This window comes from Montipora foliosa, chromosome 4, assembly GCF_036669935.1.
Source record: "Montipora foliosa isolate CH-2021 chromosome 4, ASM3666993v2, whole genome shotgun sequence".
In the NCBI taxonomy this organism is placed as follows: domain Eukaryota; kingdom Metazoa; phylum Cnidaria; class Anthozoa; order Scleractinia; family Acroporidae; genus Montipora; species Montipora foliosa.
This window is the reverse complement of record NC_090872.1, coordinates 16,990,424-17,012,923: the sequence shown is the minus strand read 5'-3', so window position 1 is coordinate 17,012,923 and position 22,500 is coordinate 16,990,424. Positions and strand designations below refer to the sequence as shown.

At 38.3% G+C, this 22,500-nt stretch overlaps 2 protein-coding genes and 1 pseudogene across 2 annotated transcripts in view; 2 read left to right on the top strand and 1 right to left on the bottom strand.

Moving 5' to 3' along the window:
• Nucleotides 1-18,606, top strand: part of LOC138000060 (calnexin-like) — a 37,786-nt gene extending 19,180 nt beyond the window's left edge. The window contains exons 9-19 of the mRNA XM_068846202.1: nucleotides 1,649-1,760; nucleotides 3,344-3,456; nucleotides 8,482-8,556; nucleotides 8,848-8,951; nucleotides 11,262-11,307; nucleotides 11,627-11,749; nucleotides 13,350-13,418; nucleotides 13,528-13,575; nucleotides 17,452-17,481; nucleotides 17,780-17,850; nucleotides 17,957-18,606. Coding sequence (XP_068702303.1) covers nucleotides 1,649-1,760; nucleotides 3,344-3,456; nucleotides 8,482-8,556; nucleotides 8,848-8,951; nucleotides 11,262-11,307; nucleotides 11,627-11,749; nucleotides 13,350-13,418; nucleotides 13,528-13,575; nucleotides 17,452-17,481; nucleotides 17,780-17,850; nucleotides 17,957-17,990 — 825 coding nt within the window. The 3' untranslated portion in view covers nucleotides 17,991-18,606. The remainder of the gene's footprint in view (nucleotides 1-1,648; nucleotides 1,761-3,343; nucleotides 3,457-8,481; nucleotides 8,557-8,847; nucleotides 8,952-11,261; nucleotides 11,308-11,626; nucleotides 11,750-13,349; nucleotides 13,419-13,527; nucleotides 13,576-17,451; nucleotides 17,482-17,779; nucleotides 17,851-17,956) is intronic.
• On the top strand, nucleotides 14,051-15,547 carry LOC138000062 (uncharacterized; annotated as a pseudogene).
• Nucleotides 18,607-19,018: 412 nt separating the features above from the next.
• Nucleotides 19,019-22,500, bottom strand: part of LOC138000061 (alpha-1,3-mannosyl-glycoprotein 4-beta-N-acetylglucosaminyltransferase B-like) — a 31,842-nt gene continuing 28,360 nt past the window's right edge. Inside the window, exon 13 of the mRNA XM_068846203.1 lies at nucleotides 19,019-20,540. Within this exon, the coding sequence (XP_068702304.1) occupies nucleotides 20,511-20,540 (30 nt within the window). The 3' untranslated portion in view covers nucleotides 19,019-20,510. The remainder of the gene's footprint in view (nucleotides 20,541-22,500) is intronic.

The window sequence follows — 22,500 nt, the reverse complement described above, 5'->3', positions numbered from 1 at the left end:
AATGTGATTATAACAGTGTTCATCCATGTTAATTATTACAAAAAGTGAATAGAATGGCGTAAACATGAAAGTGATCAGCACTAACAGGACTAAAGTCAACACCTGCCCATAAGTATGACTTCCATTTTTGGTTTCATGAATTATTAATGAGGTTGAAAACTTGGCCAAGCGGCGAAGTGCCCTGGGCAAGCAAAATTTGAGAGTTACTTGCCCAACAGGAAAGGTGGAATTCAAATATTTTTTTAGCCCTGTAGGGTCGAGTTTTCAGTATAATTATTTTGGTCCCGCAAATGGGTGAAATCTTATTCATTTGACAAGGCATTTTTTAAAGAAATAATCTTTACCTTACAATGTAAGTTTCAAAAAAGTCAAAAGAGCTGATGATTATATTTCCACAGGAGATGAATTCCCAGACCTGTGATGTTGAGTGGCAATTAACGTTCACAAAAATATTGTCGTTTTCATCTAAGCGACGGGAAAACATGTTCTTTGAACTTGCGTTTGGCAGCCGTTAACATAAGCAAACTTTTGCATGTGATAGTTTGACTGAACATATTTGAAGCATACTTTATCAGATCAAGGTTAATTTCTTAGAAAAAGTCTTTGTTATCCAGTCTTGCTGCCATTCTAGGAAAACTTGCATAAACATCCCTCAAACTTCAAAGGATTGAAGACAAAACTTGTCATGTTTTCGACCAGTTAGAGCATGTTTTCCTCGTGACGTGTCCACACTTAGGTGAAAATGACAGTAGTTGGTTTTGTTTAAGAGTTGCTAATGTTGTTTCTACAGAACATACATAAAACAATACACCAAGCGCTACGTTTGCTTGATAAAAATGTCTCTTATTTTACCGGCACTTAAAATATATTTCACGTTGTGCGTTTATATAAACTAAATTAATGCTACTGAGCTGTGTGCAGTTGTAAAAATATTTAACAATGACAATTTACTAGAAGTTGTTGAAATATAAATACATGTAAGTCAAAACTGTCTACTCCCTGTTCAAGCTTGGGACTTATGAATTGCTTTGTTTAACGTTCGAAAGAAAAACTAAAATCAAAGGACAAAATCTAATACCTGCACATGTTCACAAGGATGTTCATCTGGTTAAAGGTTCTAATGAGGTGGTAAGTTCGTGCTCAGAGCATCAAAGGAACCTGGTAACAAGATTGTTCTCCATGCCTTGTAACAGCAGGCATTCTTCAAGATGGCGAATACAGGGAAAGAGAAAACGGCAACAACACGAAGTGTATTTTCTGAAGCGTCCAGTTGATTTGACAACAATCTTTTGCCTGTCACGTCAAATTCCATGTGTGGTACTTAAAATACCTTTCCATGAAATGTTTTGTTGATGCTCATCTGACCACAAAATCAAATGCATGCTGATTCCCTCAATCGCAGTGATGACAAGGCCTACATTGCCTCCCCTCCCCTGACACATATTTTGTTCACCTCCCAGCTTAACCGGGGTCTTTCTCTGCAGTGACAAGGGTGGGAACGAGATTTGGTCCCAGGTCTTACAAGCCCCATGGTTTGCTCTGGGCTCCCTTGCCATGTGTCTTTTTTTTTTTATACTGTACTATGTAATATATGTAATGTGGCTAAATAAACTGAAATTTTTAGAAAACTTGTTGAATTGGCTTTCAGAAACCAGATGACTGGCTTGATGATGAGCCAGAATTTGTACCTGATCCTAATGGGGTAAAGCCTGATGACTGGGACCCAGAAGAGGATGGAGAATGGGAGGCTCCACAAATTGGTGAGTCTGTTGCTTCACGGACTTTTTTCATTCTGTATTGAATGGGATATGCTTTAGCAACCTTCAGGACTTTTTGAAGTTTCTTTTTGAGTTATGGTCAATGAAAGATAACCTCTACAAATGACCTACATGTTTTCTTCTATCCATCTTTTCCCTTAATCTTCATAGAAGACCTGCAGCCTAATGGTTAACAATGGATGTTTTTTCTCTTATCTACTCAATCCTACCTTACCCCCCTAATCCCCCTGCACTCTTAAACGTGAATCTTTGAGGCATGTGAGTTAGCCCCATCAATCTCTTGCTGTGATTTTTAACCCAGGGATTATAAATGGAGAATGGATAGCAAAGCCTAAGTGTGCAGAATAGATACCATTACATAAGAAGGATGATAAACAAAGGGATATAAACTATAGACCAATCACAGTGCTGCCATGCATGGATAAAGTTTAGGAGGTTTTGTTGGGGCACCAAGTTAGTGAGTTTATGCAACGGAAGTTCATTCATTCTTTATTCCCCTAAGGTTGATCTATAAACTAGAACTTTAAAACTTGCACGATGAGAGTTTTTGTTTTGCTTCTTGAACCTGATGCCTTTATTTTATTGTTCCCATTGTCGCGTTTTTTTTACGTTGTGGTTGCTTGAACCTGCTAATAGCATTGCCTGAAAACAATTTGTCTTACACGACAATTTCATTGAAAAACCGACTATGTTAGGGAAAACGCCCTACGAAAATGCCATTAGCGGACATTCGCAGGTAACCATAGAGGTTCAGTCAGTCTGAAATACCATAGAGTTTAAAAGTCTTTTACAAGGCAAGTTACGTCTTATATGTTACTTTTGTCTCTGTAAGCAGCAGTGAATTTTGTTTTAGGCTACAACTAGATTGTGCAAAGCATTAAAGCAAACATTTCTTAGAAATGTACATAAGTTAAACTTAATTACAAGCATTGACGTTGTGGTGACTTAATTAAGGACCTGAAGCTGAACTTTTAACAATAAACTTTGTAAGTTAGTTTTTTCGTAGATTTGTTTTGAAATTTGAACATCTTCACATAGTTTAATGTTAAAACAAAAGTTAACTTTGAAGTTCTGCTTTAAATGTTGCATTTGAGATGAAACTGACTGTGGCTTGACATGTACACAGTGAAACTTAACTACAGTATCAGGAATAAACATTGGCACGGGAAGCCAAAGATTTATAAATAAACTTTGTCTGTAAGTTATGCTGTAAATGTTGTCTTGAGATGACAAAAACTTATTACCTGGTAACCTCTGTTTTCATGTCTTGATTTGATAGTTAAGCTTAATTGGTTTTAAATTTGTCCCCAATTAGTGCCAAGTGGCGCTAGAATGCTTAGACATCCTAATAAAGGTTATATATGTAATTCTATGTACAGCTGTATATGATGTGAGCATCATGGTAGTGTACTGGTATCAATCTAAAGTTTCACCTTGCTTAGCCAGATTGAATTATTGTTTGCATGACTAAAAATCGGTCAAAGTGAGCATGTGGCGGTCTATCAAACATAAACATTAATAATTTATTTCTTATTTTTCTTGGGTTTTTCTGTATTGTCTTCCAGCAAATCCAAAATGTGAGAAGGTTGGATGTGGTGAATGGAAGCCTCCTGTGATAGATAATCCTGCCTATAAAGGAAAGTGGTCAGCACCACTTATTGATAATCCTAATTACAAGGTTAAGTATGACACTAAATTAATAATTATATAATTATAATAATTATTTTAATCCAGCCTAAAATTTCATCAGATCATGTCAATTCATCTTCTGTGCTATTGATTTTTTTGGAGGTTATTTCTTTTTACTTTACAGAGGGTTCAATGTGATTTAACTTGTGCCCCATTCACACCAGTTACACTGTAGACGTGTTTAATAAATTAATCTGGGTTAAAAAAAAAAAAAAAAAAAGATAGGACGTATACTGGCTTTTACCAAGTTTTAATTTACATGCATTCATCAGTACTAAATTTGAAGTTGACAAAATCAGTACACATAGGTAATTTAACATGAAGGCAATTTGAAACCATATTTAACTTAACAGCTTTTCTTTTTTAATGTGTTTTTAAAGAGCCTTACTCACCCACTTTACATTGCATACCCGCATTACTTCAGTCGCCATTTTCAGGGTCCCTGAAACTCTGAATTCTGACTGTGTAAAGTAATCTTTTTCCATGGGATGTCATTATGGGCTATATAATTCTGTTTTCCACGGGAAAGTAACCTATGTTTATTAGAATTTCAGTTTCTATGATTATTTGTGTATGACTTGAATCACGAACAGCGAATCCGCCTTCCGATCGATAATTCTGTTCAAGCAATTATTGTTGTGCGTGTCTTCCGCTCAGGCTGGCGGCAATGAACAAAGAGGCAAGGCAAGCCTTCGGCAACATTTGAATACTGATCTCCATTACGACCAGTAAAAGCCTTTATCCATATCTGTTCATTTCATTTTCTCGCTGAGGAAGAAGAAATTGTGGAAGCAAGCTTGTGTCTGACATTTTATTCTTGGTCTGGAAAAGTTTAAAACTATAGAGGTCAGAAGGTCAGTTTGTGTTTACTTAGGGGAAGAAGAAATTGTTGTTGGATTCAACACCCATTTGAAGACTTGGTAAACTTGAAGAAGAAGACATTCTAGGAACGTAGAATGAGAGCATTTCATCTAATGCTACAACTGTGTATTGCACGTGCCACACTGAAACTATCTTTAGGCTACTTTATACTCGCTCATCGCCAACCGCTTGCATTATTACTGGGTTGCCAACCCAGTCGGAATCTGTCTTTAATTTCGTCGTTTTTTTATTTTTCGTTTTCTTTTTTTTTTTTTTATTTTTTTCCGTGTCGGTAAAAGTCCTGCCTGTCACTCCCCTGCTAAGTGGTGTCTTTGTGCATAGAGCCTTCTACGCGTATTTTCTTAGGATCGAGAGGGTAGTGGGAAATGCGTAGATTTCTCTGGTGGACACAGTAGAACGATTAACTTAACCGGCAATGGCGTCGAAAGTCATGTAACGCGAATGGCGTTTTAGGGGATCTTTGAACAAAATGTACCCTAATGAAGCTCAATAATGGCAAGCGAATTGGATACTGGACAGGACAGGCGGTCGAATGTTAGAAGCGACGAGTAATGGACTTCGACAACAATCTGTCGCCCGTCGAGCCGTAATCAAAGTGAGCAGTCTTCCTAACATTTTGCCAAGCGTGGTGTTTTGTACAACACTCAAACCAAATGAACAGTTCTCTGGTAACTCAGTGTGGGTTCAACAAAGACAGATAAGGAATCCATATAGTGGATCTGTTATCTCAGTTGTCTCGCTATTTGTCAGATTTGTATTTACCTGTTCTCAACTCTGCACAGTCTTCCAGTATAACAATTGGAAATTTCACTAATAAGTCATTGACGTGAATGGCGTTTTAGTGGATCTTTAAACAAAATATACCCTCATGGAGCTCAAGAATGGATCGTCAATTGTATGAGCAAGACAGCGCTGAAAAATAAATATCTGGATTGTAAGAGACGAGTAATGGTCTTCGACAACAATTTCATTTTTCGCCTTTGGATATCAAGTGAGCTTTGTTTCTAATATTTTACTAACTTGGTATTATATAAAACACGGAAATCAAATAGCAATTTTTTTATGGATTTAACCATAGTTACTAACTATGATTTAATAAATTTCTGACAGTTCACATTCAACCCTTTTCGAAAGAACCTTGACCGTAAATAATAAAGCACAAAAGAGACAACAAGCTTTCATTCAAGTAATTTTTCACTGTCACATTTCCAAATATTTTACACCTTTGCTGAGTTGAGTACAAAATACCGGTAAATGTAAATTGTCAGACAACTAAGATGCGACTTGAGTAAACACTGTGATGCATTCTTGTTGGCGTTCGATTCCTTCAATGTTAATTTGTTTAATTGCATATGCTTTGTGATTGTTTGTTTCGCTTGCACGCACGCAACTGAAATAGGAAGGGTTTCTTGCCTCTTATAGCAAATATGTTGCTTGTTTCAATAAATGTTTCGCTGGAAAATATTTCTGTGAAATTTCTAGCTTTTGTAAATTTATCATGTTGTGTAATTTTCGAGCTTAGCAAATTTGCATACATGTGTTGAAATGTGATACGGGGAGAATTTTTGTGATAACGCATTAGTCACGAAAATAAACAGGTCTGTTGGAAGCGTGCTTGAGTTTCAACAAAATGACCCCCAAAATCGGCAAAAGATTGTGACGCTGATGAATAATAAAGTAGCTGCTATTACCAAAACGATGGAATTACCTGGTGATAAATAACCTTGTCTTGGAGAGTAAATTTTTGATTTTCCAGAAACAATGGTCAACCTCTGAGAGTTGCGCGATTGTGATCTTTGTGTTGAATTCGCACATTTCTTGTCAAAATTTATAACAATCGAAATAAAAAGAAAACTAACAAAAACAAAAACCCGGTAGCTTGGCATCATTTGACACAGATGCTTCACTGTTTCGCGAGTAAACATGCCGCGGTAAAATAACGCGGTAACTTGATCACTGCGCTCGCTGAATTCGATGTGCGATTTACTCGGTGCAGCCAAACTTGTACAATTACAACAAAACAACTAAAATCTCCCAAACTGTTTTTCGCTGATGGTAACTTTTTATATTCGTGGTTCAAAATAAATGTTGTTTTCATGTCGTAGATTTTATTACCGATGGCAAAATATTTTATGCTCGATCGACCGTCCTGAAACTTCCTTCTGCTCTTCTTAAAAACTGTGTATCCATATTTATTTACTTTTACATCAATATTTGTTTTGGATAAAGCAAGCTAACAAAATCTGTATCTTGCTTGGTTCGCATTTGATAGCATTAAAATAGAATTTTCGGTCCTATGCTTCTGTTACTGAGTGGTATATTTCTTAGGTCGCCCATCCAGATACTAACCCCGCCGAATAGGAATAACTTCAGCTTTCAACTGTTGTTTACAAAGCTTTCAGATGCTGTCAGATGCTGTCAGTGCACGCTTACACTTGTGGTGGAAAGAAGTTGCACGATCAACATGTCAGCCCAGAAGCCAATGTTTCTCGATTCCCTTTTATTTTCTTCAGTCTCTCTGGGTTCAGTACTTTGCTAGTAACCACATGTCTTCTCAAGGGGCTATTTATCTAAGACTTATACCATGGCGCTACAATGATAGACAATACCAAAACAATATCGTGTACTGTTAGACCTACATATTACGCAAAGACAACGGTCAACATGTCATCCCAGAAGACAATGTTTTTCACTTCCCATTTATTTTCTTCAATCTTTCTGGGCTCAGTACTTTGCTAGTAACCACATGTCTTCTCAGGCTATTTACCGAAGACTTCTACCATTTCACTACAATGATACACAATACCAAAACAATATCGTGCACTGTTAGAGCTACATATTACGCAAGGACAACTTGAAGCTCCTGGAAGACAACACACAGTTCAGTTGACATTATGGAATAAATTGCTGTGTTACTTCACTACCACACGTAAGCAATGCGTGTCAATTTTTTTTAAAGAGGACAGGAATTTCTTCTTTCTGACAAATGATTAATTAATAGGCCGGTCGCCAGGTTTTTAACCTCACAAAAGGATCTGTTTCGTCGTACGAACGTGTGAAGACCTGTGAGCCAAAGGGCCTCTGCTGGTATGACTTCTGCGTGGAACGCTGCACGTACCACAGGCAACCCAGTGTACCCTCACGGAGGGTCTAGTTTACCAAGTATCGCACAAGCAGCGCATTAAACTATCTTGCCTTATTGTTTCCATTGTGAACTGCTTGGGTATAAAATAAATATGGGTTGCTTGCTTATTAATTGAGGTCCAGTGAAAAGTTCAAACAACTAAATAAGCACCACGTGTAGAAACTGTATTTCCCTCTTGAATTCCCTGGAGATGTAGCTCCACACGTCATAGATAAGTGCTCGTAATGGCAAGGTAATCTGCTGTTTTTCTGATTGAAATCCATTTAATTTCACAGGATAATCCTCCTTGAGCATCTTTGAAGTGTTTTTTTTTTATTTCCCTGACAAAATTGTTATAATTTTTCTCACGAGTGCAGAAATAGCTCAAACGATACTTGTCCATAATTATAACTATGGAAGTAGACACTCCAAATTCCTGGATAACAACAACAACAACAAAGGCGTGCAAAGTAGAGTGGGTGAGTAAGGCTCTTTAAGGTTTGGTGTGAATGAGGCATATTAGTTAACGAGGAGCAAACTTACTCAGTGCTTGGGGTAGCAGTTTTAGGTGTACATTCAAGCATTTCAGGCTTAAATTGCATTACTGTTCTGGGCGTGATTGCAGGGCGTTGTAGCATTCACTGGGTCAGTGGTATTCTGATGCAGCCTATGCATGTGCTGGTAGTACTGTGCTCAGTGTATGGGACATTTTTGTGCAGCTTGCTTCCCCTTTGTAATATTACTTGTTATCTACATGTAGGTTCTCCACTGTTCTTCCAGTTCTGTGGGATGGATGATAGGGCTGGGGCTGGGGCTGGCAGGTGGGGTTTGTGGCTGGGTTGTGGCTAGTGCAGACTGTTGGGTGTTCTACCAGCTTGGTTTTTGGGATTGATTGTTCCAGCCCTCATGTTCCTGGGCACCCTATGTTGTGCCACCTAGGTGTTAACATAGTGTTACATGATAAATAGTTGTCTTTGACAGTACTAAATGGAGAAAAATGTATTGCAGGGTATATGGAAGCCTAGGAAGATTGCTAACCCAGATTATTTTGAAGATAAGGAACCCTTTAAGATGACACCTATTGTAAGTTGGATTGCATGAATGTTATCCATTAATATTTTATTAATCATTTTCTAAACTTGTGCACTGGAATTTGCACTGAGTGCTTAGAGATGTTCTTTGGATGTCTTTTTTGGGGCATATGTTAATGTTTAGATGTTCTTGATTTGGATACTACCTATTTTGCCTTTAAGATTCATGTTTAATCCATTCACCCCTAAAGCAGCCCCCATTATGTCAAGTAAAATCTGTCCCTCTTAGGAGGGAATGGTTAAGTGAAGCATGAAGTGATTTTTAGTTGTTTGTTTGCTGTAGGCAGCTGTTGGTCTTGAACTCTGGTCTATGACTTCTGAAATATTGTTTGATAACTTTATTGTCACCAATGACAAGTATGTTGCTGACAAGTTTGCTGCTGATAGGTTAGTATACACAGTCTGTGTGCTCTCTATTGCCCTCTAAAGCTGCCTTTAAAAAGTGATGTCTTGATAATACAGCTAAGTGCACCTAACCTAAAAATATTTACTTGAACAAAAGTCAAATATCAAACATTTATTTACCTTTGCCTCTCTCATGTTACTTTTTAATTTACCTCATGAAGTATGTAAGAGAAAGATGATGGCAATCATTTGTCCCATGGCAGAGGCAGTGAGAGGCATGGGCCGATTCCTTCAATGATGTCAAAAACTCTTTTGCATTATAGTTTTGGAAGAACTTTGCAATGTAAATAAGTTCTTGATGTCATTGAAGGAAAGGAGCATAAGTTGAAATGTGAGGAAACAGTCAAAGCATTTATCACCCGGATTAAAATGAAGTGCTGAACGCTATGGTTGGCGATTGGTTCGCAGAAGCCATAGCAGAAGCAAGGTACGTTGATCAAGTACTCGATTCTGATGATCCAGAATCCAAATTTGGCTGAATTATCCACGAATTATGCCTGCAGACAGACTTAAGAGTCTTAGAAAAAAGAACGACAATTTACAAGCACAATTGGAGAAGCTACAGTCTGAGTTTACAAGCCTAGAGTCTTCCCTTGCTGACAGAGAAACAAACCTAGAGTGAGAGTAATGGCAGTCCATCAACGGACATTGAAACAGCCAAATGTGTTGAGTTTCATAATTCCTGTTATGATGGCCTGACTGCATGCCTTCCGCGAAGAAGCTAAAATAGAGATTCAAGGTTTTAGCAAAAGACTGGATGTTTTAGCAAAGCGAGTGGGTGATTTAGCCAAAGCTATTGATGCCATTGACGGCTATAGCTACATGTACCAGTACAACGTGAAAATAATTTGGATTCCTGAAGTGCAACCTCACGAGTCTGCTACGGCAACCTCCACTCTGTGTCAAGTGGTTTGAAGTTACAAATGTATGGGAGTAGAAATTTCTTTGCAAGACATTGATATTGCCCATCACACACCAACAAGAAGTGCCACTTCAGCCCCTATGCCCATTATTTGTAAGTTCTCGAAGTTTAAAAAGACTTGAAAAAGAACAAAATTAATCATGAATCACTGTAAAGAAGTCAGTAAAGTCTCTCCAAATTCTCTTGGATTATCAGAAGACACGTCTTTATATATAAATGCTAGATGTAGAAGTTTGGTGCGATTCCTGATCTTGACTGGGCAAGAGTCTGCCAACTTTCTGAGGAAGACAGTAAACTGTTTCACTTACTGTAACAGTAACTGGCTTCACTTAATTGAGTGAAGCCGTGTTATACGATCACTTAATTGACTCCAAAGACTTGAAGAAATTGCTAATTGACGCAAAGAAGTTTCAGGAACGTCACCATTACAGTTACTGCTGGGTGAAGAACTTTACTGTCTTCCTCAGAACATTGGCAGACTCTTGCCCAGTCAAGATCAGGAATCACACCGAACTTCTACATCTACATGTAGCTGAACAGGAAAGCTATGCAAGCTAAAGTATATTTATTTATTTGAGTCGTCAAATGAATGTAAATGTTCTGTGAACGTTGATCAAAGGTGATTCTGGTTTGTTATCTTTACGCTTCAGTTATTTGCTTGGATAATATAAATGATTTCTTTCGGTGCTGTCTCATATGAATTATCTCACGGCCCTTAAAATAAATTATGATACTGATCGTTTTAGTAATCTCTCATTTAATACTTTTGAACAACCCAAGATTTCAGAGTCTTATATCATATAATTTATATATCTTGGCCCAGATCGAAACTTTGCCTTTTGTCCCACTTCCAGCAATTATTTACCGGTAGTTGAAGACGAACAACAAACTAAACATTCCAACCCAAATTTTTCTTGACTTCATCTAAATGCCCATAGTCTGATAAACAGACTCAAATTGTTACTGGAGCATCTGCAAAGACCATTTTCTGCCATAATCCATTGGAGTATCTGAGATTTAGCTGAGTGATCTTTCAGCTGATCAAGTTAACATTGCGGGATAAACGTTGATTTGATTTGATTTGATTTGACCTCTCACTAGCTCTGAGCCATGGGACAAATGAATGCTTATTTTGTTACTCTCTTGTACCTTGTTAAGCCTACTTAATGTAAAAATCTAGAGGAGCAAAGGTAAAATGTATTTTAACCTTTAGCTTTGCAGAAGAAAATACTTTGAGGTTAGGTGCACTTCAATGATAAATTACGGTATTGTTGAACTTGTGCCAAATTGAAAGCTCTGTACATTTAACTGGCAGTGAAATATAAGCTGAGGCACATGTGTTTACAAAAGGTTTTATTCTTCCATTCCAGTTGGGTAAAGAAGAATGTCAAAGAAACATATGGTGGAGATGATGAGGTAAGTGATTATCTCCTAGCTGTTGAAGATACCTCTTTAGCTTGTACCGAATTTCTTTTGTTTTTTCACGTTCATAAGACGACATTTGAAAGAAACTGTTCCCTGTAGTAACAGATCATGTGGTCTGAAATGGGAAAACCAAACGTAGAAGCTAAAGAGGTCCATTTCCTATTGTGTTTATGTTGCTGATTGACCAACAAGATACCAAACAGGATAAAAATGTTGTCCAAACACTGAAATTCAATCAGCCTAATGCTGCAGTGGCACCATGATACTTACTTTGAGGCTTGTTTCCAATTTTTTTTTTTTTTGGTTGCAGGGTGGAATCGTTAGTAACCTGCTTGAAGCGACCAGTGAGAGACCATGGTTATGGGTGCTGTTTGTTATTGTTGTTATTTTACCGTTTGTTTTAATTGCTGCGTGCTGTTTCCCTGGAAGCAAGGTGAATATGCATTTAATATCTGATTATTGTTAACGAATTGTAGGCACCTTTTCGTCTCCTGGTGTCGGGTTTGTTACTTAGCTGGTTGGAAGCTGGTTACAGCTCCAAACGGGATGATCTTTCCAACTTTCATTTCATTCTATTCCACAGTTCAAATATATGACACTAGATATTCTAACCCTTGACAAGAAAGTTGACCATTATGTTGACCAATGTGGTGGTTGGACTGGATTCATCACCATGACTGATGGAGCTTAATTTTAGTGAACACATAAATATCACGTGTAAAAAAAAGCCCGTCAGAGGATTGGCGTACTGATGAGACTAAAAAATTTAGTGCCTACGGCTGCAATACTTCCCTATCTTACTTACTGCCACCTTACATGGCATTTCTGCAGAGCAAGTGATAAGAGAAAACTCTCAGCGTGTTCAGGAGAGGGGTCTGCGTGCAGTCTTTAGGGATGGTCAATTCACGTATGAGAACTGAGCTGCTGAGCAAGGCTAAATTAACTACACTGTACGAAAGGAGGCTTCAAGATATAGCATGCTTGATGTACAAAGTGAAGCATGGCATGTGTCCTCAGGGTATTAGAGATCTGTTTTTAATGAACAGCACTGGGTACAACTTTAGAGGGGCTGATTTTCATGTGCCCAGATTTCATTTGGTAACATATGGGAAAGAAATCAAGTGAAGCTATGATCTTTGCAGTTATGAGCGCAATTTTTGCAATTGCGTAGAGAAGCCTGAAAAAAATTGCGTAGAGAGCCCCGTTGAAGTCCTGAATTTTCAGGCTTCTCTACGCAATTGCAAAAATTGCGCTCATAACTGCGAAGATCATAGCTTCACTTGATTTCATATCCGCAGTTCATATATGATTCATTTCATATACCATTTCATCATATGGGAAACATTCATTGAGATATATAGGACCAAAATTGTGGAATAGCTTGTCTAGTAATCTTAAAAATCTGCCATCCTTAAAATCATTTAAACGACAGATTCGTCTTGTCAATCTCTCGCTTAAACTACAATCGGACTGTGAGAACTGCGTATTATGTAGTAACTGACACACGTTGACCAAATTGTTTTATCGATTTACCGGTATTTACGTGCTATAATATACCTAAGTTAATTTAAATCATTGCACTTTCTTATTGTAAATAGCTATATCATTTTCTTGTGAATTGCTGTATTAATTAATTAATTAATTTTGTAGGTTACCTATCTAGGTTAACTCTTGACAGCTGTAAACCTAAGATGATCTTATCTTAGTGTCCCCAATTAGTAGAAGGATTCATTTTACCCTCGGCTAAATATTTTACTTTGACACTGTAATTAAGTCATGATGATGATGATCCGTCCCAAGTGGTCCTCTTGCTTGGAATATGAACTCTGGTAATCAGACTTGAATTCAGTGACTACTTTTTGTAAGGACTGTGCAATCTCTTAGAAATTTTTGATGACCTCGTCATAGTGTCAATGCTTGGGTTTACAAATCCATGCATGGTTTAAATGAGTAAAATGAATGTGCATACCATCAAGTTTATAGTGTGAGGTTAATTATTTTGTTCAACATTGCTATTTATCTCTTGTGAAAAGAATGATTCTGCTGCAAAAAAGAAGAAGACTGATGAGCCAACTGAGGATGTTATTCCTGAAGAAGACAAGGTACATTTTAAGAATTATGGATTGCTGTACACAGGATTGTGGATTATTGCTTAGATTCCTTCCAAGGTACAGTGTACATGGGCTTAATCAACTTCTTTCTTAATTAAAGACTGAAGAAACAAAAGAAGAGGAAACACCTGCAGAAGGAGGTGAAGAGGTAGGTATTTTAAGGAAAGGAATGAGATTCAATGAAATTAGGGGTGGGTGGGGGTGGGTTTGAAATTTTCAGCAATGCAATGGAAATAAAATGACCCTCCCTTGGTAAGGGATCAAAGTATCCGTACTAGTGTCATGGCGACCGGTCGAGCATTATACAATACATACTTAATTGACCGCTCCCCATAGGGGCTTTTCAGGGCCAATGAAACACAACGAAATGACAGAACAGAACAACAACAACTGTTAAGAATCCCAACTGGCTGGAGGCAAACCTGTTGGCTATTTACAAGTGCGGCTGGGAAGTTGAACCAGGGACTACCAGGATCAAATTCAACGAGTGGTCAGAGCGGGTCTCGAACCCGGGATCTCCGGATCTCAAGGCAAGCGCCCTAACCACTGGGCCACACTGCCTCCGACTAGCATTGCCGAGCATTGCCGAGCATTGCCGAGCATTGCCGAGCTCGCTGAAGTATTTTGTGTTCTCGCTCATAGTGGCTTTAATGATATGAGAGAAAGTCGAATTACAACTACACGGACCAGCCCATTTGGGAAAAAACGAGGAAGGACAAGAACGTCTTGCCGCTTTAATACCATTGAAGATGAGCTTGAGCTTGATAAGTCGAGCGGGTCGCAGCAAAATATATTTATCGTCCAAAATTCCTTACACAGCGAAGGACACGAGGACCTTTCAGCTTAGCCGAATTATCGTAGGTGGCGATGTACATACAAATCCAGGGCCTTCAAGTAAGAGAATGCCAAAAAACCCGTGTAAGGAGTGCGAGAAAACTGTTCAGTCAAACCAAGAGGCCTTGTGTGTTCATTGTAACACTTGGTTGCATGTTAAATGTTTACGCCTAAGAAAGGCTGAATTCAAGTGGTACAAGGTTTGCGCCGAAATACAATGGACCTGCTCTCTATGCTCGCTTCCATTTAGTCAAGAAGAATGCCTGACAAATTGTCTACAAGAAGAATTTATTTCGATAAATAACAGTGTGGAGGAAGATGATTATGCAAATAACAATGCTGGCGAAGCAGTTTATGCAAATGCATTGGACGCAATGAAACCCTGCATAGGGGAATCTCATGGGAGACTAATCGTTGAGGAAAGGAAAAGGAATTCAAGTGGAGCCCTTATTGTTCATCTAAACATCAATAGTATACAACATAAATTTGAAGAACTAAAAATATTGAACAATTTCTTAAGAGCACATATTATAGTAATATCTGAAACAAAAGTGGATAGTTCCTATCCCAACAGTCAATTTAACCTCGCAGGATACCACATGTATAGAAAAGACAGGAAAAAGGGTGGAGGCAGACTGTTAGCATACTTCTCTTCAGCTCTGCCTTCTAAGAAGCAGGCCCTGCCAAAGACCTACAAGACTCTCGAGGCAATTGCTGTCGAGGTGAAGATAGGAAGCAATGATCTGTTACATGTAGTTCTGTCAATCTACAGGCCCCCAAAACAGAAAAGGAAGGGAAATGAGTCCAGCCTCCAGGATCTTAAAAGTGTTGAGGAGGAGCTTAACCACATCTGTCAGTGGGCGTGCTTCCAAAAGCAGTCTGTCGTCATTTTAGGTGACCTTAATCTGGACAGATTGAAACGTGCTGAGGGGAAACTTCTGAAGGACTTGTAAGAAGTCAATAATCTACAGTGCATGATAACTGAACCCACTCGAGTTACAGCTCACTCGGAGTCACTTTTGGATGTTACTTTAACCAACAATCCTGATCTGTTCAAGAAATGTGGGGTTTATCAGCTAGAAATGAGTGACCACCATATGGTGTTTGGAGAAATGATGGAGAAAGTCCACAAACACAAGACTCGCACTACTACTTTCCGGCAGACAAAAAGTACTGATTTCGAATAGCTTAAGGACGGTGCCTACTAATTTAAGATATTTTTTCCCCGGTGTGTGATTATGCAAACGTAGATCTTAACAAGTGTTATTGAAATCCAAAAGGAAAATTGGGGGTAACCACGCATTTTTCAAAGATAATTCATGAATAATATTTGTAAAAAGCTTTAAAATACAAAGCCATTCACTCATTCTAAAAAAGTTGGATGCCTACGGTTTTCGTAGCAGTTCACTTGAACTGATTAGACCATTTTTTGATAGCAGGTTAAACAGAGTAAAAATAAACGGCCACGAGTGAATGGAGAATTATGGAGTGTGGTTGTCCTCAGGGATCGTCATTTGGCCCTCTCCTCTGGAACATGTTCCAAAATGATATGGCATTTCATATCCCTGACTCAAACCTTACACTCTATGCTGATGACCACCAATTATATGATTGTGACAGGAAAAACCTATGAAGAAGTTGAATCAACTCTAGTGACTCAGGGCCAACAAGCATTGTTATGGTATAGGAACAACTTCCTCTTGGCAAATCCAGATAAGTTTCAGTCTCTTGCGATTAACCCAAGAAACATAGATGAAGATAAGAAGGGCAGCCTTCTCACCATCGCCAACGACGAGATCATGAAAACTGAACAAATCAAGCTACTAGGAGTAAATAGAGAGGAGAACCTTAACTTTACACAACACATTAGCGAAATATGCACGAAAGCCAGCCAGAAAGTAGGCGTCCTCATGTGCTTGCACAATCTAATACCATGCCAAGCTAAGCTCATACTGTATAAAAGAGCTATAATGCCACATATAACATATTGTCATTTAGTCTGGAGCTTTTGCAAATCTTCAGATGGGCGGAAAATCGAACGCATCCAAGAGCGAGCCCTGCATGCAGTCTTCAAAACAACAACAGAGACATACGAGGAACTTCTTAAGCGTGCTAAGTTACCTATGCTTCATAATAGATGCTTACAGGACATAGCAATACTAATGTATAAAGTAAAGAACGATCTAGTACCTAGCTACATATCTGAGATATTTACTAGAAAGGGTACTCGTTATAACCTTAGGAATAGTGACTTTGAAATACCATGATTTAATACTATACGCTATGGTAAACACACACTTAGGTATCAAGGACCATATAAAAATTATCTGGTCCAAATTAGAAAATTGTATGCGTGAACTACCAAACCTTAGCATCTTTAAAACTAATATCCATAGAGTTGACCTGGCCAGCCTAGTGGAAGACAGTGGCAACTGCTGCAATCTTTGCAGCACGTGATTTTTTAAAATTATCTGTATTGTACGAGCATTTTTTATGTTATCTAAATATTTTTTAAATTTTAAGTGTTAATGCATAGTTTATCAGCTATATTGTTACTTATTATGATACTGTACATAGTTTCTATTTATTTTGTAATAGTAGGTGTCCCCAATTAGCTCTATGAGCTAAATACATTGACACGGTAATAAAGATTTTATTGTTATTATAATTATCATTATTATTATTATTATTATTATTATTATTATGTCTTGACCCTCCCCTGGAACCCATTCCCCCAGCCCACGATAAATAATGGCTTTAAATTTGCTATACATGTACAGTGGTACAAGAAAAATGGTCCAGTATTTCTAATAAAGCAAACCTAACATGCAAGTGATATCTCTGTTGGACAAACAGGACCAAAAATGCTGTTGGCAAAATAGGATGCACTGCATTCAAAACTTTCGATTGCTTGTCTTGTTTAAAGGCAGGAAATATTTTGTATGGCATTATTTTCATACATGGTTTGTATTAATTTTGTATTCTAACAACATTAAATTGATCACGATGTCTTAATTTCTTGTGACCCTCCCTTTTTTTGCTGTCTATTTGTTTTTGGAAGGGCTAAAAGTAACTGACCTGCCCATGTTCTCCACCCCCCACCACCTGCTGCTAAGTTCTGCCGAGTCACTCAGATCAAAATTTGAGATTAACAGCAAGGAATAAAACTTAACAATGTTTTGTGCTTTAGGAAAAAGAAAGAAATGAGGATGAAGAAAAGGTAAGGGAAAGTGCACATTTGTGGAATAAACTCTTGCTGCTTTTTAATATTATTTTATTGTATGCAATGTTCTTCCATTCATAATGTCATTTGCTTGTGTTGTAAATTACTAGTTTTGCCTGTCTGCAGGGTGCTACTGGCATTTTTTTGGAATTTCGGTGGCCTTGTTGACAACATAGTCTGAAGCATTGGGAACTTTATGCCTCTACCATTAATATTGTGAACAATGTTTGAGTTCTTTGACATCCAAGAGAGTATAATTTATTACAATCATTATGGTTTCGTTGTGATACAATAGGAAGCAGAGGGGAAAGTTGAAGAACCTGTGGGAAAAGATGAGGTGGATGAAGAAGACAACTCTGGGAGTGGGTCAGTAGAAGATTGCCGATTGAATTTGCCTACAGTAGTTCTCACAGTACTGTTCACCTAATCACTAGTGAATATTGATCATTATTTTGGATTATTTAACCTACAGGATGAGGACAAGAGGAAAAGCAAGGAAGGAGTAATCACTTGGCTGGGCATGGATTTTAAAATACTACAGCATAACTCTAATGTGATTGGCTCTTTTCTGCTTGCTATAGTGTTGACATTTTTTGTATTGTTTATATGGCAGCTGATGCAGGCTAAACACATCAGAATTCTGAAGCACTGAGCAGAAAAAAAAGCCAGTGTCTCCAACATAAGCTTCTTTTGCTTGAGGTGTGAACCACTTGCAACCAGGATTTGCTTTGTAGGAGTGCAAAGATGCTCTCTACATGTCAATGACCAATAGTCAATTTTTGTGCAATTTAGAGGCCGTCACTCCCCAGTCTCACAATCATTGCAGGAAACAGCTTGGTCATAAGCTGTTGCAAAAACATCGCTGGAGGGTAACAAAGGGGAAACCATTTTTTGCACTTTTAGGTATTCAGAGGCTGATAAAATTTTAAATGGTTCGATGTAATTCTTGTTTCCAGATTTTTTTTGTTTTCTCTTTCCATTTTAAGCGTAATTGTCAATGACAATACTGATTCTCTTGAGCAGAACTGAAGGTTGTTTTCTGTTCTGTGCATTAGAGCCGTTGTAATTTTCCATTATTTTGTCACTTAAATAAACATTTTCTTTTGTGCTTGGTCTCAGAAACCGTTTGGATCTTTTTTGAAGGGTACACTATAAACCACTCCATAAGCCAGGGACAGACCTATGTAATCACTTTCCCTTGGAGTTACCATGTGTACTGTAATGGTTGACAATATTGATTATTTTGGCTGGTATCTTTTTCAATATGAAACCTCTCGCATAAAGTTCTGGGCAAAGGGGATTTTATTCTGCTCATTTTGATACTTTTCATCACACCTAAGAAAACCAACTGGAAGGAGTCAACCAATAAATGGTTATTTACAATGCAGGATTGGAACCCATAACATCCGCAAGTGACTATTATTATTAATCTAGCACTTGGGCGTCTGGTCCACACAGCCACCACTTAATAATAATCCCACTGACGAGTAAAATCGTCTGGCATTAGACAGAGTAAAATACTAAGTCTGGCCGGTTTGGATGTCAAAGGGTTTTTTATTAAATATGCAATATTATATTAATACCTTGTCTACCTTCATGGACAACTCGTGAAAGAAACAATACAAATGTATCGTTACTTTACAATGTTCATTTAAAGAATTTTTTTTTTTATTCACCCAGTTTCACTTACATTTAATGATTTCAAAATGGTCATATTTTGTGGCTATGTACATGTAGATTTTGATGGCCATACTATAATTTATATCTCTTTTCCCAAGCAAGTTAAAGGGCTGTAGTATGAAATATGGCCTGCTAAATTGGATAGTGTCTCTACCTTTGCAGGCCTATGCCTCACCCCAGCTTGGCCGTGGGACAAACCCCTTCTAGTTTTCTTAAATCTGGAGTTTTGAAAACAGCAGAATACTTTTGCGATGGGTGAATGCATTTATCTCAACAGAGAAAAGTATCTGACATTGCATGGGAGTAATTAAAATTCCCTTCTACAAGAGTTAAAGTTAGGCTTAACCCTAACCCTACCAGTTTTGTAAGATTGCCTCTGACTTTTTCAGACTCCAGTTAGAAACCAAGGCTAAACCCTTTTACACTGTACATGTGCTTCTGCTTTAAAGGTAATCATTATGTCTGCAGTGTGAACAACGTAAGGATTTGCTAAAAAAGGTTGAGTGATGGGACTTTGAATCTCACGTGCATCAAGTCCTAACTCCGAAATTGACACCAGTATAATTATGTTCTTACAAAAAAGGAACCAATCAGTAAATTGTTACTACTAAGAAACTAAAACTAACCCTTAAAATTTCGTTGCCCAGTTTCGAACGAGAAAAGGAATGCTGCTGGCATTGGTGGTTCCCCAGTTGCCTCAATTTTTCTGGTTTTAACATGTATATTGCTTGTTACGTTGATTAAAAAATAGCAGAAACCATCCCTCCTTAAATAACTGTACTATTTTAAAGTGCTACCTATGCTCAAAAAATCATTCTTTTTTTCTTCATATTTTGAGCTTTGATTTTTATCAAAGGCTGTTCATTTGGAGTGTAAGGTTTGGATTTCACGGTCTGCCATTAATCAGGTTCAAAACTGACCGATAGGACCTTAGAGGGTTGGATCTGAGGAAAAGTGACGTCATTTACTCACTACCTTAAGATTTTAGCGTCTAAACGCAACTTATTATATATGCAAAACACAAGTTGAAAAATCTGAAAGCCCGAAACTCCTGTGCTGCATATTAAATTCAGCCGCATACACACGCATTGCATTCTTAAACCAGTGAGTCTTTGACGTCCTTTTCTCCTTGACCCAGGTCTCTGAAGATTTTAAAGTTAGTAATGGCAGACCAATAGATAACAAAATTCAAGTTAAAATAAACAGGTGTCAGAACTTAAAACTTGGGTCACTTAGGGTTAGGGTTAGTTAACAGTTGAAATCCAAAGAAAAAGAAGAATTATTTTTTGGTCGTAGTAGCACTTTAAGCTTGAAATTCTTGTAAAATACACGTTTTTCCACATTTGTCATCTGCTTTTTCCAGCAATGATATGTATCTAGGAAACAAACAAAACATTCCACATGTTCAGATGAGACTTCTTAAGAACATACTGTAAACAGCCTATTAATACTTCTAATCCATTATTAGTTTAAGAAGCCATGCATGATACCCTCTAAAAATCAGCTTGAAAGTGGGAAGGCCTATTAATTTTTCTTGTTATGACACAAAAAGGTATTGCAATCCTCCAATAGTTCTGTTTATGAGAGAGACAGCAATGTAATGTGGTATTGTCTCAGTTCCTGGCCAATTAATGGGTGAAATTTGAAATGGGTTGCCTGTACTATATCTTGAACCAAAGCGGAATCAACGACAACCTGTTGGCTGCCTGGAGCCAGGCGAATGCGTCTTTATTAAATATTCACACTGCTTATATATGAATAAATTAACATATGCTAATATGTCACACTACTTTCCCCGCAAAAAAAAAGCAAAGAAATACGAAACGGTTTTCTTTTTCTAAATACCAAATGGTTTTCTTAAAAAAAAAGAATACACTCAGTCAATCACTAGAAATCTTTTCTTTTCACAAATTCAACCTAACCACTGGCTTTCGAATTCTACTGGAGCGTCTCAGAGTTCTCGATGCTACTTCAGGAGTACTTCCTGCCTCGGTTTCACCAGCAGCCGGTGAACTCCCAATTGCTACAGTGTTCTCATTCCCTGATGTCGGTGATGCTTTCGAGCTTTGATTTAGTGGAACGGGTCCACTTCGGCTGCCTTCACCAAACTGTGAGATTCCTTCTGGTCCTTCAATTCCTTCTACACCAGATTCGGTCTCCAACGCACTTTGAGATTCAGACTCTAACACACCTTGACATTCTAAAGAACAGTTCCCTTCTTCAAATGAGTCAACCAAATCAGCTGACCTTTCCTTATAACCAAGTGCCCCAATGAGATGATCTGCATGAACACGCCTTGTTGAACCGCCCACCTGGACCAAATACCACCGACTTCCATCCGCTTTCAAGACCACACCCGGACTCCACTTCACTATCTGCGACCCAAATCCTCTATCGGGGATACGCACTCGGACAGGCTCATTTACCCCATACGACCTCTCAACTTGCGATTTGTCATGGTAAAACTTCTGTTTCAACTGCTTACGCTCAACCACTTGCTCTAAACTGGGCTTTATCAAAGTCAACCTGGTTCGCAATTGCCTTTTTACCATCAATTCGGCTGGAGTTCGACCAGTTACACTGTGGGGTGTAGAACGGTACTTAATCAGGAAGTTGGCAAGCCTGTGCTTCATCGTCATGCCTCCAGTTCCCTGTAACACCTGTTTCTCCAAAGCACCTTTCACAATACGGACTGATCTTTCTGCCGCCCCATTTGAGGCAGGGTGATATGGAGGAACCAAGGTATGTCTGATTCCATTCTCTCTCATGAATCTCGCGAACTCATCTGACGTGAACTGCGGACCATTATCTGAAACTAGCTGTTCTGGGAGGCCATGCTCTGCAAATATGAGCCTCAATTCATCAATGGTGAGGTTGGTCGTGATCGATGTCATTGGCTTCACATCTATCCATTTCGAATGGCTGTCAACGAGAACCAGAAAATAATCTTTTCCTTTCTGACAAAAATCCACGTGCACCCTTTGAAAGGGTCTCGATGGCCATTTCCATGGATGCAAAGGCACCTTAGGAGGCAAACTTCTCACATTCTGACACACCGTACAACGCTTGACCGCCAATTCAATTTCTCCATCCGTTCAACATATGCACTAAACGTCTCCTTTTCCCGACAGAACTCACCAACCCTACCGATATACGAAGCCATCCTCGTCGCCACATGTACTATATCTTGAACCAAAGCGGAATCAACGACAACCTGTTGGCTGCCTGGAGCCAGGCGAATGCGTCTTTATTAAATATTCACACTGCTTATATATGAATAAATTAACATATGCTAATATGTCACGCTAATATGTCACATTGCCCATGCATGTACAT